The sequence below is a fragment of the Hyalella azteca genome, unplaced genomic scaffold (assembly GCF_000764305.2).
Source record: "Hyalella azteca isolate HAZT.00-mixed unplaced genomic scaffold, Hazt_2.0.2 contig3199, whole genome shotgun sequence".
NCBI lineage: Eukaryota > Metazoa > Arthropoda > Malacostraca > Amphipoda > Hyalellidae > Hyalella > Hyalella azteca.
In genome coordinates, this window is record NW_025933451.1 from 185,970 (window position 1) to 202,591 (window position 16,622).

The 16,622-nt window shown below is 38.7% G+C and overlaps 1 protein-coding gene across 2 annotated transcripts; it reads left to right on the plus strand.

Annotated features, from left to right (window-relative positions):
* The first annotated feature begins 9,003 nt into the window (after positions 1-9,003).
* LOC108674169 lies at positions 9,004-11,232 on the plus strand. Of its 2 annotated transcripts, none has more exons than XM_018162080.2 (6): positions 9,004-9,157; positions 9,406-9,521; positions 9,756-9,856; positions 10,019-10,156; positions 10,578-10,697; positions 11,150-11,232. In XM_018162080.2, the coding sequence occupies exons 1-5, from the start codon at positions 9,093-9,095 to the stop codon at positions 10,674-10,676; spliced, it is 519 nt and encodes a 172-aa protein (XP_018017569.1). In that variant the 5' UTR covers positions 9,004-9,092; the 3' UTR covers positions 10,677-10,697; positions 11,150-11,232. The 2 variants fall into 2 exon arrangements, with proteins under 2 accessions (XP_018017569.1, XP_018017568.1); XM_018162079.2 differs by having other exon boundaries at positions 10,578-10,679.
* Positions 11,233-16,622: the final 5,390 nt, after the last annotated feature.

Genomic DNA, 16,622 nt, shown 5'->3' on the forward strand with positions numbered 1-16,622 from the left:
AGCCGAGTCTAAAGTTAATAATAAATAAAAATTACATTCAGCCGAGTCTAAAGTTAATAATAAATAAAAATTACATTCAGCCGAGTCTAAAGTTAATTGTAAGTAAAAATTACATTCAGCCGAGTCTAAATTTAATAATTTAATACTGTAATCTCTATGATCCCTATTTATTTGAACCGTTAATGGTTTTCAACTTTATTAATGATGTCGGTTGATGAACAATGCTAGTCATTCTTTGTACGATTTTTATCCATTGACATGCCGCGTAATGAACTTTGAGTCCATAATGTTCCGATAATGACATGCGGCATCATTACTTTTAGTTGACACGTGTGTCAACGAACTGTCTTGGCCCCTGTACACGATTGTTTTACAATCAAATAGTTTAATAGTTTTGCAGATAATATATTTTGTTGTGTTTATTTTTGCAGCCATGAGTCATGTGTCGCAGCTGAAGCTTTAAGGTCAATGTAATCAATCAAAGCTCAATGACCACATATCAGAACAACTGTTCATACAGAAGATATTTGGCTTCGGTTTCGAACCTCTTCTCGAGAGCTGTGAATTCATTGCTACACATGGACTTACCGAAAATAATTCTGGCTATTTATTTCTTGATATGAATGCGAATTTCTTCATTTTAGGGCTTTTTTTCTTGTGCATAGCATCGTCTGTGTCACACCGACGGGCCAAGCAAGAATCTTTAAAAATTCTATTCAAATGCTGCACGTTAAAATTTTATGGCGGTCCTTGGACTGTGCAGAACATACAATACAATAAACAGTCTTCGTAAAAGGACGAGTAATATATCAGGCTGATTTAATTACAACCATGTCTTTAAACGCAATTTCCATTATAGTGGAATACCCGCCGAGGTAAATACGAGTATTATAGCGGAGTCTGGAGCTGGTTTTGTCAGAGCCGCGTTAAGAGGCACTTGTATTTGTAATGGTTATAAAAAAACTTTAGCTCAGCAGAAATTTCTTTAGCTGTTATTTAAATGTAATTTACGGATCAAATTTGCAGGAAAATTTATGTTTTTGCTACTAGTTAAATGGCGCGGACAAGGTTTTGGTTTCGTTTTCAATATAAAGAAATAGAGGCAGATGCAGCTTAGTCGACGTATACGTGAATCTCAAGTAAGCTATGCCCTGTAGCCCCTGGTTGTTCTAGAGTAGATAAAAAATACGCTTGAATTGCTGCTGACAAAGAAATATAATTAACTAACTCGTGAAATAATAGAGATATAATTGAAAATATTCCAATAGTCGAATGAGAACATAATTACCTTAAATGAAAAGTACACTTAAGAGGCTGAAGCCAAGTAATGCACCGAGTTTAGTTAGTGAGAAGGATTAGACCGGTGAGAGTATAAATTAAAGCATGCGGTTAATAGGAATTAGTAATAGTTGCGGAGAAGCTACTTAAGATCTTAATTCAAATTTACAGGGCCAATCAAGTGAATGCTATGCAAATGAATGGGGATTATGAATGAGAGAAAATTGGCAAGACACGCTGGCAAACCCGGCGGCTGTCAATGCTCGTCTCTTCTTCTCTACTAAATTAAAGGTAGAGAGCGACGTAAACTCTTTCTTTACTTCAAGAAAAATGGAAATTTTAAATCTAATTTTTATCATTTGAATTTTCAAGAATCTTTATCAATTAAATGTATAATACATGTCGGCCAATAATATCGTTTATCGTTTTCAATAAAAAAACATATCACCTGTTACCGAGTTAATAGACAGTACACTCATACAGTGAATATTTTCATACACATCTGTATTTACAGACGATTCATCAGTTTAGCTCGTTATAAGGAAATTAGAAGTGAACAAACTCAATTAAATAGGAAACAAGACCAACTTCACATACCTATTGGTGACACGGAAAAAATATGCCGACTGTAGCCTTGGCATTCAAGTGTACGACTTTTCATTGAAAGTCTCCATCTGTGACGAGTTGACTACAACACAAAGTTTTCGCTTAATGTTTTGAATTAGCGAGTCAACGATTATCTCTGTCAACATCCGCTATGAAGCCTCGCTGCCAATTATTTATATGAACGTATAGTGCCCACATAGCATTGGTTCACTCGCTAATGTTTCCAAGTCTCCTCAAAAATTAGGAGCTGTCAGAGGCATGCACGAAAAGTTCTTATTGAAGGATTTTAGCAGCTAAGCTACATATGCTTCAACAGCTCTAATATCTGATGTCAGATATGAGCTAATCTTAGTTTCTACTTTGTCATTTGATGTTAACATGAGCGTGTCTCTACAGTCAATGCCACCAACTTCGCCACAACACTTACATATATCGAAACGATCTATTTTGTTGAGAAATCAGGGCCACAACTTTATAGTGCGACCGGAAAAGCATCTTGGTTATCATGTGGGAACCGAACCCTGAAAACTATAACTCTGACCAGTATTACACGCAGCCGATTTAAAAAAAAAAGAAGCGTTACGTTTCTTCGTCAGTGCTTTGATTAAATCGATCTGAACTAGCCGTACGGAAACTAGAAGCACTGAGATACCAACAACCAGCCGCAGAGACTAGAAGGACTAGCCCTAATAATAACATAGGAAATAAAGCTTTAAAATCGATTAAGCACTGACGAATAAAAATTAGAGAAATTAAAGTTTAATGAGAGCTGGCTGCATAACAAGCGTTTACTTGCAATTATAAGCTGTAAATTTCTCGTCTGCTTAACGATTCAAACTTAAAGATCCGACTGGTCATCGTGGTTCTCGAGACGGCGTCTCCAAATAAATAATGGAATTTTAACGCGAAAGCCTATACATTTCTAAATGACCGAGACGACAACTTTGTGAAAGTTTTCATGGGATAATTTGCAGATGTTAATGCAACTTACGGGGTGTCCAATATAGAAAAGTATTGACAATATTCCACAAGGAAATAAGTACAAATGCAATGTATGAGCGACATTTGACATATGCACAAATTCGTGAGGCAATTTACTTGAGGTTTGGTTTTCTGAATAATTGTGTAACATAAAAAAGAAAAATTATATTACAGAGTTGATGTGGCATATAGTATAATGATAAATTGCATTACAAACATGACTTTCCCAGGCCCAAAACTCGGAAGCGTGTCCGATACTTGTGTCGTTTTCGACAGTTTCCGGATTTATTTCAACATTAAATAGAATTGTTTTATTACATAAGCTTGAATTTTTTTTTTAATTTTTTCCATTTATTTCAATCGAGAAAGAAGAATTATTTCACAAATCTTTTGATAATTGAAAAAATGAATTTAGGGACGAAAAATAGATCAAAATTTTTCGAAAAATGTAGGTAAATTTCAGGCTTTAGAGGCAGAGAAAGAATTTCAAATACAATAGAATATTTTTGACATGAGAGCTGGAATAACTCAACTAGAAATTATTATTCAAAGCTTGAGAAGACGCCTTTTGAAACGGTTCGCAAATGCAAATGAAAAGATTTAGCATGGGAAGAATTTTTTAATATAACTCCATATAAAACCACACAGCTTTCCAACCGTTCACATGCGGTATCGCACAGACGTGACCGAACTGCACCTGCTGAGCTCGCAGGATTCATGTCTGCAACTATGCTTTTTTCTTTATTTTCCAACTCGATCAATTATCGAACATGACAAACGAAATCAAGTGCCAATTTTTCCACATGAAATTAAGCAATTAATGAAATTATTCACTGTTTGTCTGCTATGCATATTCATGATACACAATCTAGCTAACTGCTATGAAGTTTGAATTATTTTTGAACCATTGAATTGAATTGAAGTTTGTACCATTTATAAATTATGCATCTGTAAATCCCTAGTATTTTAGTCATCTTGTGTAATCTCGGCTTTTATTTAAGTTTATTCATTGTTTGCCACTGAAGTCTTGGGCTACGCGGCATGGTACCATGTGCGCGCCACGTAAACACTGCCGCTGCTGCCCTGTCTTTGACCAGCAAAGAAACCAGATAGAGCCTTGCGTGCTATCTACGTATACGTTGAAAACGTTGAAATAGGACAGCCTCTGACCAATTTCAACCTTCAAGAACTCCAGAGTAACCTCACATGCGAACTACGCATGTATTCGCTGTTACTGCTCAAACTGATGGAAGACGGAAACCCTACCGAAACCTTGATCCAAACGTAATTCTTTATTCAGACGACTTTCTTACGCAACCATTGACACTGATTAACAACAGATCGTTTGAATCAAATTTTCTCATTTAATTATTTCTTTAAATATGTTGGAGCATTTTTCTGAACTGCGCTTGACTTTTATTACCATTATCAATATCTCCCAATATGAGAGCTATAGGCGAGTCCAATTTTCAGATGTTGGGTACTTGAAAACTTTCTGATAATTAGCAAGCAGTTGAAATACGTTCATTAACGAAACAAAGTTAAACAATTTCGGATGCACAACACTTCATATTCTCATATCGTGAGGCGCGTACATATAAGCATGCAGGTCACTTACGCGTATTTCAGGAGAGAAGTGAATCACCCATCTTACCTTTTACCCTAATTGCCATAATTACAATTTCGAGCCAACAATATTAAACTACATATTGCAATTATATTAAGCCTTCATGTACGGAAATAAGTTGATACCGGCCCAAAACTACTGAGCACTGAAATTCAATATGAAATATTAGAAAAAACGGTTATATACCAAACTAAACTAATTTTGCCTAACAGCATTCAAACTTCAAAGCAGTTAGCTAGATTCTGTATCATGAATATGCATAGCAGACAAACAATGAATAATTTCATTAATTGCTTAATTTCATGTGGAAAAATTGGCACTTGATTGCGTTTGTCATGTTAAATAAGTGGTCGAGTTGGAAAATAAGGAAAAAAGCATAGTTGCAGACATGAATCCTGCGAGCTCAGCAGGTGCATTTCGGTTGCGTCTGTGCGATACCGCATGTGAACGGTTAGAAAGTTGTGTGGTTTTATATGGAGTTATATTAAAAAATTCTTCCCATGCTAAATCTTTTCATTTGCGAACCATTTCAAAAGGCGTCTTATCAAGCTTAGAATAATAATTTCTAGTTGAGTTATTCCAGCTCTCAGGTCAAAAATATTCTATTGTATTTGAAATTCTTTTTCTGTCTCTGCATGATGCCTGAAATTTACCTACATTCTTCGAAAAAATTTGATCTATTTTCGTCCCTAAATTCATTTTTTTTATTATCAAAAGATTTGTGAAATAATTCTTCTTTCTCGATTGAAATAAATGGCAAAAATTAAAAAGAAAAATTCAAGCATATGTAATAACACAAATTCTATTTAATGTTGAAATAAATCCGGAAACTGTCGAAAACGACACAAGTATCGGACACGCTTCCGAGTTTTGGGCCTGGGAAAGTCATGTTTGTAATGCAATTTATCATTATACTATATGCCACATCAACTCTGTAATATAATTTTTCTTTTTTATGTTACACAATTATTCAGAAAACCAAACCTCAAGTAAATTGCCTCACGAATTTGTGCATATGTCAAATGTCGCTCATACATTGCATTTGTACTTATTTCCTTGTGGAATATTGTCAATACTTTTCTATATTGGACACCCCGTAAGTTGCATTAACATCTGCAAATTATCCCATGAAAACTTTCACAAAGTTGTCGTCTCGGTCATTTAGAAATGTATAGGCTTTCGCGTTAAAATTCCATTATTTATTTGGAGACGCCGTCTCGAGAACCACGATGACCAGTCGGATCTTTAAGTTTGAATCGTTAAGCAGACGAGAAATTTACAGCTTATAATTGCAAGTAAACGCTTGTTATGCAGCCAGCTCTCATTAAACTTTAATTTCTCTAATTTTTATTCGTCAGTGCTTAATCGATTTTAAAGCTTTATTTCCTATGTTATTATTAGGGCTAGTCCTTCTAGTCTCTGCGGCTGGTTGTTGGTATCTCAGTGCTTCTAGTTTCCGTACGGCTAGTTCAGATCGATTTAATCAAAGCACTGACGAAGAAACGTAACGCTTCTTTTTTTTTTAAATCGGCTGCGTGTAATACTGGTCAGAGTTATAGTTTTCAGGGTTCGGTTCCCACATGATAACCAAGATGCTTTTCCGGTCGCACTATAAAGTTTTGGCCCTGATTTCTCAACAAAATAGATCGTTTCGATATATGTAAGTGTTGTGGCAAAGTTGGTGGCATTGACTGTAGAGACACGCTCATGTTAACATAAAATGACAAAGTAGAAACTAAGATTAGCTCATATCTGACATCAGATATTAGAGCTGTTGAAGCATATGTAGCTTAGCTGCTAAAATCCTTCAATAAGAACTTTTCGTACATGCCTCTGACAGCTCATAATTTTTGAGGAGACTTGGAAACATTAGCGAGTGAACCAATGCTATGTGGGCACTATACGTTCATATAAATAATTGGCAGCGAGGCTTCATAGCGGATGTTGACAGAGATAATCGTTGACTCGCTAATTCAAAACATTAAGCGACAACGTTGTGGTGTAGCCAATTCGTCACAGATGGAGACTTTCAATGAAAAGTCGTACACTTGAATGCCAAGGCTACAGTCGGCATATTTTTTCCGTGTCACCAATAGGTATGTGAAGTTGGTCTTGTTTCCTATTTAATTGAGTTTGTTCACTTCTAATTTCCTTATAACGAGCTAAACTGATGAATCGTCTGTAAATACCGATGTGTATGAAAATATTCACTGTACGAATGTACTATCTATTAACTCGGTAACAGGTGATATTTTTTTTATTGAAAACGATATTATTGGACGACATGTATTATACATTTATTTGATAAAGATTCTTGAAAATTCAAATGATAAAAATTAGATTTAAAATTTCCATTTTTCTTGAAGTAAAGAAAGAGTTTACGTCGCTCTCTACCTTTAATTTAGTAGAGAAGTAGAGACGAGCATTGACAGCCGCCGGTTTTGCCAGCGTGTCTTGCCAATTTTCTCTCATTCATAATCCCCATTCATTTGCATAGCATTCACTTGATCGGCCCAGTAAATTTGAATTAAGATCTTAAGTAGCTTCTCCGCAACTATTACTAATTCCTATTAACCGCATGCTTTAATTTATACTCTCACCGGTCTAATCCTTCTCACTAACTAAACTCGGTGCATTATTTGGCTTCAGCCTCTTAAGCGGATTTTTCATTTAAGGTAATTATGTTCTCATTCGACTATTGGAATATTTTCAATTATATTTCTATTATTTCACGAGTTAGTTAATTATATTTCTTTGTCAGCAGCAATTCAAGCGTATTTTTTATCTACTCTAGAACAACCAGGGGCTACAGGGCATAGCTTACTTGAGATTCACGTATACGCCGACTAAGCTGCATCTGCCTCTATTTCTTTATATTGAAAACGAAACCAAAACATAGTCCGCGCCATTTAACTAGTAGCAAAAAAATAAATTTTACTGCAAATTTGATCCGTAAATTACATTTAAATAACAGCTAAAGAAATTTCTGCTGAGCTAAAGTTTTTTTATAACCATTACAAATACAAGTGCCTCTTAACGCGGCTCTGACAAAACCAGCTCCAGACTCCGCTATAATACTCGTATTTACCTCGGCGGGTATTCCACTATAATGGAAATTGCGTTTAAAGACATGGTTGTAATTAAATCAGCCTGATATAATACTCGTCCTTTTACGAAGACTGTTTATTGTATTGTATGTTCTGCACAGTCCATGATAAAATTTTAACGTGCAGAATTTGAAAAGAATTTTTTCAGATTCTTGCTTGGCCCGTCGCCGTGACACAGACGATGCTATGCACAAGAAAAAAAGCCCTAAAATGAAGAAATTCGCATTCATATCAAGAAATATATGGCCAGAATTATTCCCGGTAAGTCCATGTGTAGCAATGAATTCCCAGCTCTCGAGAAGAGGTTCGAAACCGAAGACAAATATCTTCTGTATGAACAGTTGTTCTGATATGTAGTCATTGAGCTTTGATTGATTACATTGACCTTAAAGCTTCAGCTGCGACACATGACTCATGGCTGCAAAAATAAACACAACAAAATATATTATCTGCAAAACTATTAAACTATTTGATTGTAAAACAATCGTGTACAGGGGCCAAGACAGTTCGTTGACACACGTGAGAGTGGAGTCGAACCACCGCAGCATGATGATTACATGTGTGTGCATTTGACAGGAGACACGCAGAAAAAGTACAACGGAGGTCGAAAACGGGGATAGGCTTTTTGGCCGATCCTAGGCCCGCTATGCTATTCGAACCCCCATTTTGATATTCATGCAATTTGGCACTCATTAATCCCGTGCATCCCTGAGTTTTGTAAGATAGAATGTCTACTGTAATGTGGAGAGGAATACCGAGACTGCCCATGGATTGTAACGGTTGTAACTAGCATGCAACCCAGAATGTAACACGCTAGAATGCTTATTCATTGTAATGTGGAATCGAGTCATGGAGTAGCTCATAAATTACATCGACAACGCTGTCCCCGTACAATCTAGAATAATCATGTCGAGGTGCAAGTTCAGCTAAACAAACTCAAATGTGATCATTTGTGATCTAAAGTCATCAATCACATCATCAGCTTTGACGTCTTTGCAAATACGGAGCATCTGTTTAAGAGTTCACCACTCCACCTAAACCAACGCTGCACACCGAGGATATGGTCTTCATATCAGATATACAAACGCGTGAAATGAAAAAATTTTGCTCCAATACAAATTGAGTTTCTTCTAGCAAATACCTTTCCATGGAAAAAATGAGAAAATTTAACATAATTCTATCTCATTCGCTTATATTTCTATTTTATTTTATATTTTTTTAATTTTTTCAACCAGAAAGTTAAAATTTTCCTAAAAATCAGTTAAATCTGCACTTAAACATTTCATTGTGGAGCGAGATGCCATTAGATGTGGTGATGGATGATCTCTGCTAGAGAACTGTAGGCATTTGACAAATGAAACCAACTGTTTAAATAATATCATAAAGCTATAAAGGGTGACCATGTATCGTACCAAGTCACAAGACTTCTAGCAGCCTTTCGTTCACGAAGCGTTTTGCATTAGCCTCTTGCTGAAGCCTTTACGACTACCAACATGATGAAATCTGTCGGTTTTGTCCTTCTTCTCATCGCAACCTTTGCCTACTCCAGTGTTGAAAAGTAAGTGAACTCAGCAATTACATTCGGACGCTTTGCTCTCCCCTCCTGTTCACCTTTATCCTAAATTATTACATGATATTTCTTTGTGCTCTAATTTTGTACAGCCACTACAACTCAATGCTGCAAAAGTTGCGACAATGTTGCATATAGCTATGGATATATCTTGTTTGCCTGACGAAAATGGAGAATGTTCATCTCTTGATGTTCCTCACCTGGTGTTCATATTTGTATTCATTTCTCAACCCCAGTACCATTGGGTGCAAAGAGGCCATAGTCACCATGTTGAAGAACGCAGACCTGAAAACTGCCCAGCTCACCTGCAAGGCGGATCCACTGGGACTTGCAGCCTTGACTGCCCTCAAAGGTTAGATATTGCAAGATTTATTACCATCAGTTGGTTGAACTGAATTTTTCTACCACTGCACTAATCTATGGGCAATTCATCCAAATAATATTTTTTTATTTTCAAAACTGAGTTTTAGTCTTTTTATTTTTAATTATTGGTATTATTTAGAGACGTACATTGGAATAGTGAGTGGAACCATCTTAAATTCATGAGAGATCTAAAACAATTTGTAGCAATTTACGTGTTCTCCAGGTAATCCTGACTGCAAAGACTACCACCTCACTAACGGCAAACGCCAGTGCGAAGTTCTCGCAGCTCCCTTCATGAAATGTGTAGCGGGAAAACTTGGTTATGTAAGTTTGGAAATGTTGCTAAGATGTTGCCTTTTCATCATTTGTCATGAACTCAGATGCCTTTTCATCATTTATTTCAAACAATTTCATTAGTTATTAAATTATATTGTGAAGTTTATACCCTATAAAATGTGAATACAGCACTCCTTCGTTTATTTCTAGTTGAGGGCAAATGGTACCATCGCCAACAATTTGATCTTAGCCCTGTACAAGGCTAGCGCCACCAGCAGGCCTGCCTGCGACGTTTCTCGGTTCAACTTCGGTGTGAAAAAATGCGGCACTGAAATCGACAACTACGCAGTGAGGTTTTTTGCCCAGGCGGGACACGTACAAAGTTATTTCATAGCAGGACAATGAGTTAAGATTATTTCGAACTGAATTTATGTCAAATGTTAACTTGGAAGCCGAGTGATAATATGATTTAAGAGCATGTGGAAACTTATGCAAGTTATTTTTAGTTCCTGTGGGAATAGGTTTCGAAAAGTAAGACTATCCTGCAAGTTTCTTTGATCTGGTAATCTCTTTCTCTGATGCTAATGTGACGCATGATTACCTGTGAATCTGTGTCACATATCATTCTACTTCTCTCAAATTTTTTCGAATATTGTTGTGTCAAGTTATCACTACAGTTCTAAGCATTCTTCCACTTCTCTCCACTACAACTGTAGCATCACTTCATGCCATGAACTTTTTTGATGATAAAATGAATTACCACCAACAGTTCCTAAAGAAGGCCGTATGCATCGGCGAGACGGCAGACCATGCACAACCGAGTGGAATGAACAGCGTTCCAGGTTGCCGCTTTTGTCCAGGACAATAGAAGGTGGACAATAATAATTAGGTGAAATTAACTTTCTCCAGTCAATGCGTCCATGTGTAGTAAAAATTATCTAATCGGAAGTTCATTGTAATTTGTGAAAGAATAAATTCAACAGATTCTTACTTATAATTTTAATAATTGTTATTATTTACAAAAGTGAAATGGAAATACTTCTGAACAAGTGAAGCATTTCGCTTCGTACTGATATACAGTATACATATATACTATGTTATATATGTAATATAATATATCTTGTGTCAAGAAATTTCTATTTGATGCACTTAAACTTATTAGAATTCGACAAGTTCAATGTAATGTGGCTTAAATATAAGTTCAAATAAATAAGCGTGTAACCAATCATTGTAAACTTATATATAATCAGACATCATAATGTTCTTAGCGTTACTTGCACTTCAAAATTGGTTAGGTGTTGTCCTTCGAACCTCTGAACTTATTTTTTCTTCTCCTGACAGGTTGAAAAAGTTTCTGTACACTTCAACGATGGAAATTTTAGACAGCTTGGGCGAAATAATTTACAATACATTATCTGCATGAATGTTGTTTTGATTGACCCTTTTGTTACGGATAAAATGTCGTGTTGCACGTTTCCCAATCTCGCCATGTTGAACGTGCATTAAAATCATGAGGTTATTAAAAAATTATTAATTAAAGTACTCGTAAGGAAAGTAAACACAAAAGTTCCAAGAAACAATAGCTACATTTAAGTGGCAGAGATGTGATGCATTAGTTTCGAGGGACAAATCGCTGTCTGTAACTTAAAGTAAGTTTCACGAACATGCATTTGGGGACAGAGAAATGTTTTAGAGACGTCGTAAGGGCCTAAGAATAAAATGATAACTGGAATGAAGGGAAGGAGAGTGGTTGAACAGAAGCAATATTTGTATGTTTCTACGAGAAAACATGAGAGACATAAAATTCATTGTCAATTAGAGCAAATTTTGAATCGATAAATGGAATAATGCTGATCAAGATGATCAATACTGGGAAGTGCTCAAATGATATTAACATCAATGTGATCATCCTAAGCGAAACTAACTTGTTGAAAATTAATTTCAACAAGTTTGAATTGAGACATGAATATTTATGCTATTTGAAAAGTATTATTTATGCGTCATCGTTACATTTCAGACGGGAAAAAATATTTCCTAACATTCTTGAAAAGTTTGAAAATGTTTGTTAATTTACTTTGAATCAACATGATTTATGTTTAAGGCGATCGATAGCTCTAGGAATTATTTATCCCACACTTCTGGATAAAAAAATTATTACGGCTCCGAAATATGATTAGCGGTATTGGAAGGAACGGTAATTTCGGAGATTTTTAGCCCTGTCATATATGGGCTAAGGGTAATGTCATGTCGTAACAATAGCATCTTTTCTGGCCGATCTTTTCAACCGTAGCCTTACTGACGGTGTTGTTCGGATAAACTTCAAATCAGCTTACATTATGCCTCTATTGAAAAAAAAAACAGATCATGACGCTTTTTATCCCAAACCGTATCGACCCATCTCCAACGTGTTTATTTTGTCGAAACTATTAGCACGAGTTGTGGTCCGACAGATGAACAACCGTCTTTAGCAGTCCGGTTTCATGCCTCGCCTCCAGTCTGCATACCGTCATCTCCACTTGAAGGAAATCGCAGTGCTGAAGGTGCCTTCATACATTCTACGAGCAGTAGACCGCGGCGACAGCCTTCAGCCTAGAGCGGCGACAGCGACTGCTCGGCGAAAGGCGATAGCATCAGATCACGGCGACTTGCTTTACTCGACCTGTCGGCTGCGTTTGACACGGTCGATCACCCCACTTTAATGCATCGACATGACCTATCATTTGGCCTGCGAGGTACCGAGCTGTGTTGGTTCGACTCATATCTCAGAAATAGATTCCAATGCATTCGAACATGGAACTCTTCTTCTACGGGCTACGCCATCGTTGGTCACTTGAAGCGTACCTCAGGGATAAGTTATCGGCCTGATCCTCATTCTGATATATACTGTCGACGTATTTCACATAATTGATTCACATAGTTTCAGTCCATATATGTTCGCTGACGTTACTCACATTTAAGGCTACTGCGCACCGGCTGACGCTGCAGCGTTGCATGACCGGATGTCTGTTCGCATGGACGCCGTCTCTGACTGGATGCGCTCCAACCGGCCCTAGCTCAAGGCATCAAAAACTGACATTATTTGGTTTGCGACTGCTCGGCGCTAGCATCAGTTTCCGGCCAACCCTGTTCATGTGGGCAACGAGTTCGTCATGCCTGCGTCTTTTGTTCGCCTCCTCGGCATTCTGCTGGACTCTGAATGAATTTTTCATGAAAAACCCCATAGCCAAAGTCGCCACCGCTAGTTTTGGTGCTCTGCGACGAATACGTAGCGTCAGTCGCCGTCCTTCGAGGCCGGTCTTCGATGCCCTAGTAGTGGACGCCACACTCGACCCGATTGAACTATGGTAATGCCTCTCTTTATGTACTTCCGACCACGGCAGTTAATAAACTGCAATCCGCAATGAGCGCTGCTGCTCGACTGGTTCGTGTGCAATAAGCGAAAATTCGACCATGTGACGCCTATATTTCGATCTTCAATGGCTACGCATTCAGCAGCGCACGCAGTTCAAGGTCGTTGTTTTAAAGTGGTGCCTTCATGGTCTGGCGCCTCCTTATCACACGGATTGTTTGCAGCGCGTGTCGGATCTGTCTTCTAGAAGACGATTGCGTTCGTCATCAACAGCAGACCTCGTCGTTCCATCTTCACTTCTATCTACCGTCGGCGACAGAGCGTTCCCGGTTTCCGCCGCCAGAACCTGCAACAGTCTGCCGGCTTGCGTAACATCGGCTCCTTCGTTGCAGGTGTTTCGTCGACGCCCGAAGACGGAAATATTTCGTAGAGCCTATGAATCATGTGCTTGGTCATTTTTATCCGTTCTAATCCTTTCTCGTGTCTTTCAAGTTTTTGTTTGAAATTATATTGTACTTATGTGAAACGTGCTCTTCGTTTGAACCAGACGCCGCGATAACTGCTTCGTAGAATGATAATAATAATAATGGGCTATATGTACTGCCCTCTCTTTATTCGCCGGGAATTTACTTCTCGAGTGGTTTTGCGGCGGCTAAAATAATTAATTTGATCAGGAGAAATTCTTTCAAGTTATCGCAATTATTTTGGAAAATGCAGAAATATCGTCTACGATGTAACGCTTGAGCGACACTTACATGGACAGATTTCATTCTTAAGTTAAATTTTCTGGTAGTTTCGGGCTCGTTGCTTGGGAAGAATGCTTAACCGCGCTGTGGTAGTTAGTGCACTTCAACACAAGCAAGATCTTTCTGCCGGATCAGACCAATGTTGAAATTTGACAAGTTAAATATATGCTCACTGTACCGTGTTCCCTAAAAATTAAATGCAACTGAGTCTAAAGTTTTCAATAAATAAAAATTATATTCAGCCGAATCAAAAGTTAATAATGAATAAAAATTACATTCTGCCGAGTCTCAAGTGAATAATACATAAAAATTAAATTCAGCCGAGTCTAATGTTAATAATTTTATACAGTAATTTCTATGATCGCTACACCTTTTCTTTGCACAGCTATAATGGTTTTCAACCGCCATCATCAATGATGGCGGTTGATGAACAATGCTATAGTCATTCTTAATATGATTTTTATCCATTGACATGCCACGTAATGAACTTTGAGTCCATTATATTTCGATAATGACATGCGGCATCATTACTTTTAGTTGACACGTGTGTCAGCGAACTATCTTGGCCTCTGTACACGATTGTTTTGCTATCAAATAGTTTGATGGTTTTGCAGATATTGTATTTGGTTGTGTTTATTTTAGCAGCCATGAGTCATGTGTCGCAGCTGAAGCTTTAACCCTCTACCGCCATATGTCATTCCCTGGAGCATGACTTTTAATTTAAATTAGACGTAAGCTATTGACTGCAGAAACTTGAAGACGGTTGTCCGCTATAGAGAACATCTTCTAAAGAGAACAATTTCTAGTCGGTGACTACGGTACATTGTTTTTCTTTACGTTATTGTTTATTAGTCCTCACTTTGTACAATCCTGATCATAACAGAATATACCATTTAATATTTTAGCTGTGTGCCTGATGTTCCTCGAACCTTAAAACTACACAGCTATAATCGAGCCATAAAAACCATAACTCTGACCAGTATTACACTCAGCCGATTTGAAAAAAAAGCGTTGCATTTCTTCGTCAGTGCTTTGATTAAATCGATCTGAACTAGCCGTACGGAAAGTAGCCTCGGCATCCTTGGTATCCTTAATTGGTATCCTTGGTATTGTTTCGTACGTAGCAGTCACAGGCCACGATGGATCGCCGCCTCCGATTATCGCTCATCCGCCCTCATTTGGGCCAGCTAATGCACGATACTGTTGCTTACTTCTCACCGTCGGTAGTGTTGCATGGGCGGTCGATCAGGGATTGTGCCCAGGTACACGTCCAGTCGTCTCTTGAAGGTCTCCAGCGTCAACCCCCCTTCTCTTAGATCCTTGGTAGGACGTTAAACAACCTCGGCCCGGCCACGGAAAGGGATCCTTCCCGCAGGCATTGAAATCTGACCGCCGATCTGTTACGTAGTGGGGGGATCCTGCACAGTTTACCCCTTCTCTCGTTATGGTATGTCTCAATCCTGAAGGTCTCGCTTTCGAAGTTTGGTGCCATTCCGGTTATCTTTTTACATGTGTACAGAATGACATACCTCGCCCGTCTCCTCTGCAGTGAGTACAGACCCAGTCGCTGTAACGTCTCCCAGTAGTTAAACTCATCCATCCCTCTGATCCTGGAAGTGAAAGTTATTTATTTCGTTTAAAAACATATCATTTAACACTTTTTGGCAGTAACATTATCAGCCGCAAGCCACCAGACGGATTACATCCATTGAATTAGATCAATCAGCCCATAGGAAAGTACCCTTACGTAGAATGGCCCAGCATCGTCTGCCAATACGCGAAAAAAATTACACCACCTGGACGGAGCGCGCCGGAGCCGTCCGTATCTGTCCCGTGCGTCGAATCAGCCTACGGTCGAACGGCCATGCGTCGTAGGGCAATAAATTTTGGAATAGAACTATGCTATCTGAAACTCAACCTCAGATGATGTGAGCCATATGTTACGTAATTTAGCGAAGCTGCGGAAGTCACTCGTCGAAGGACGATAGATTTTGGAACAGAACTATGCTTTCTGAAACCTAACCCCAAATGTTGTGAGCTAAACCGTCTGGTGGTGCACGGCAGGATGCATGCAGTTCCACAGGCGAGCTGGGCTGGTTGGTTGCAGTCCGTTGTCCGCTAGTTACAGTTCGAGCTTAAGTCAGGGTATGAAGTGATGATTGTATTTCCACCTTCAGTGGTGGACAACCATCACCCTCTGAGCTATTCGCTTAAAATATGGTGGTGGTGACTGTGCCAATAGGAAATGTGGGAAAAAATCAAGAGGTGGCTCAGGGTGGCCAGAAAGAAGAAGGGGAAACGGAAACGATAGTAGACGGCGAAAAGGCGCTTAGCGCATAATTCGGTTGCTATGTCCAGGGGGTTTCCCCCCTTGTTTTTTTTCTTGCTATGTCCAGGGGGTTGTCCCCCTATGTACAGGGGTTTTTTTCCCGGGTCTGAGAGTAAGAAACCCATCGGGGCTTTGAAGGATCATGTGGAGTTTTAGGCTTTCAATTCGTTGTATGGTTGCTAGACCAGCGCGATGATGGATGAAGATGATGCGGATGAATGATAAGTGATAGTGGTGAAGCCCTTGCTCGGTGGTTCGCCTCCTGTGGCGCAAGGGGGACTCGCCCGGGGCCGGCAGCTGTTGGCCCCTGGAGCGGCAAAGGATCCACCAGGGGGCGGGGGGCAATGTGGGATCAAGCCGCAAGGGGAGATGCCAACACCCCCCCACCGT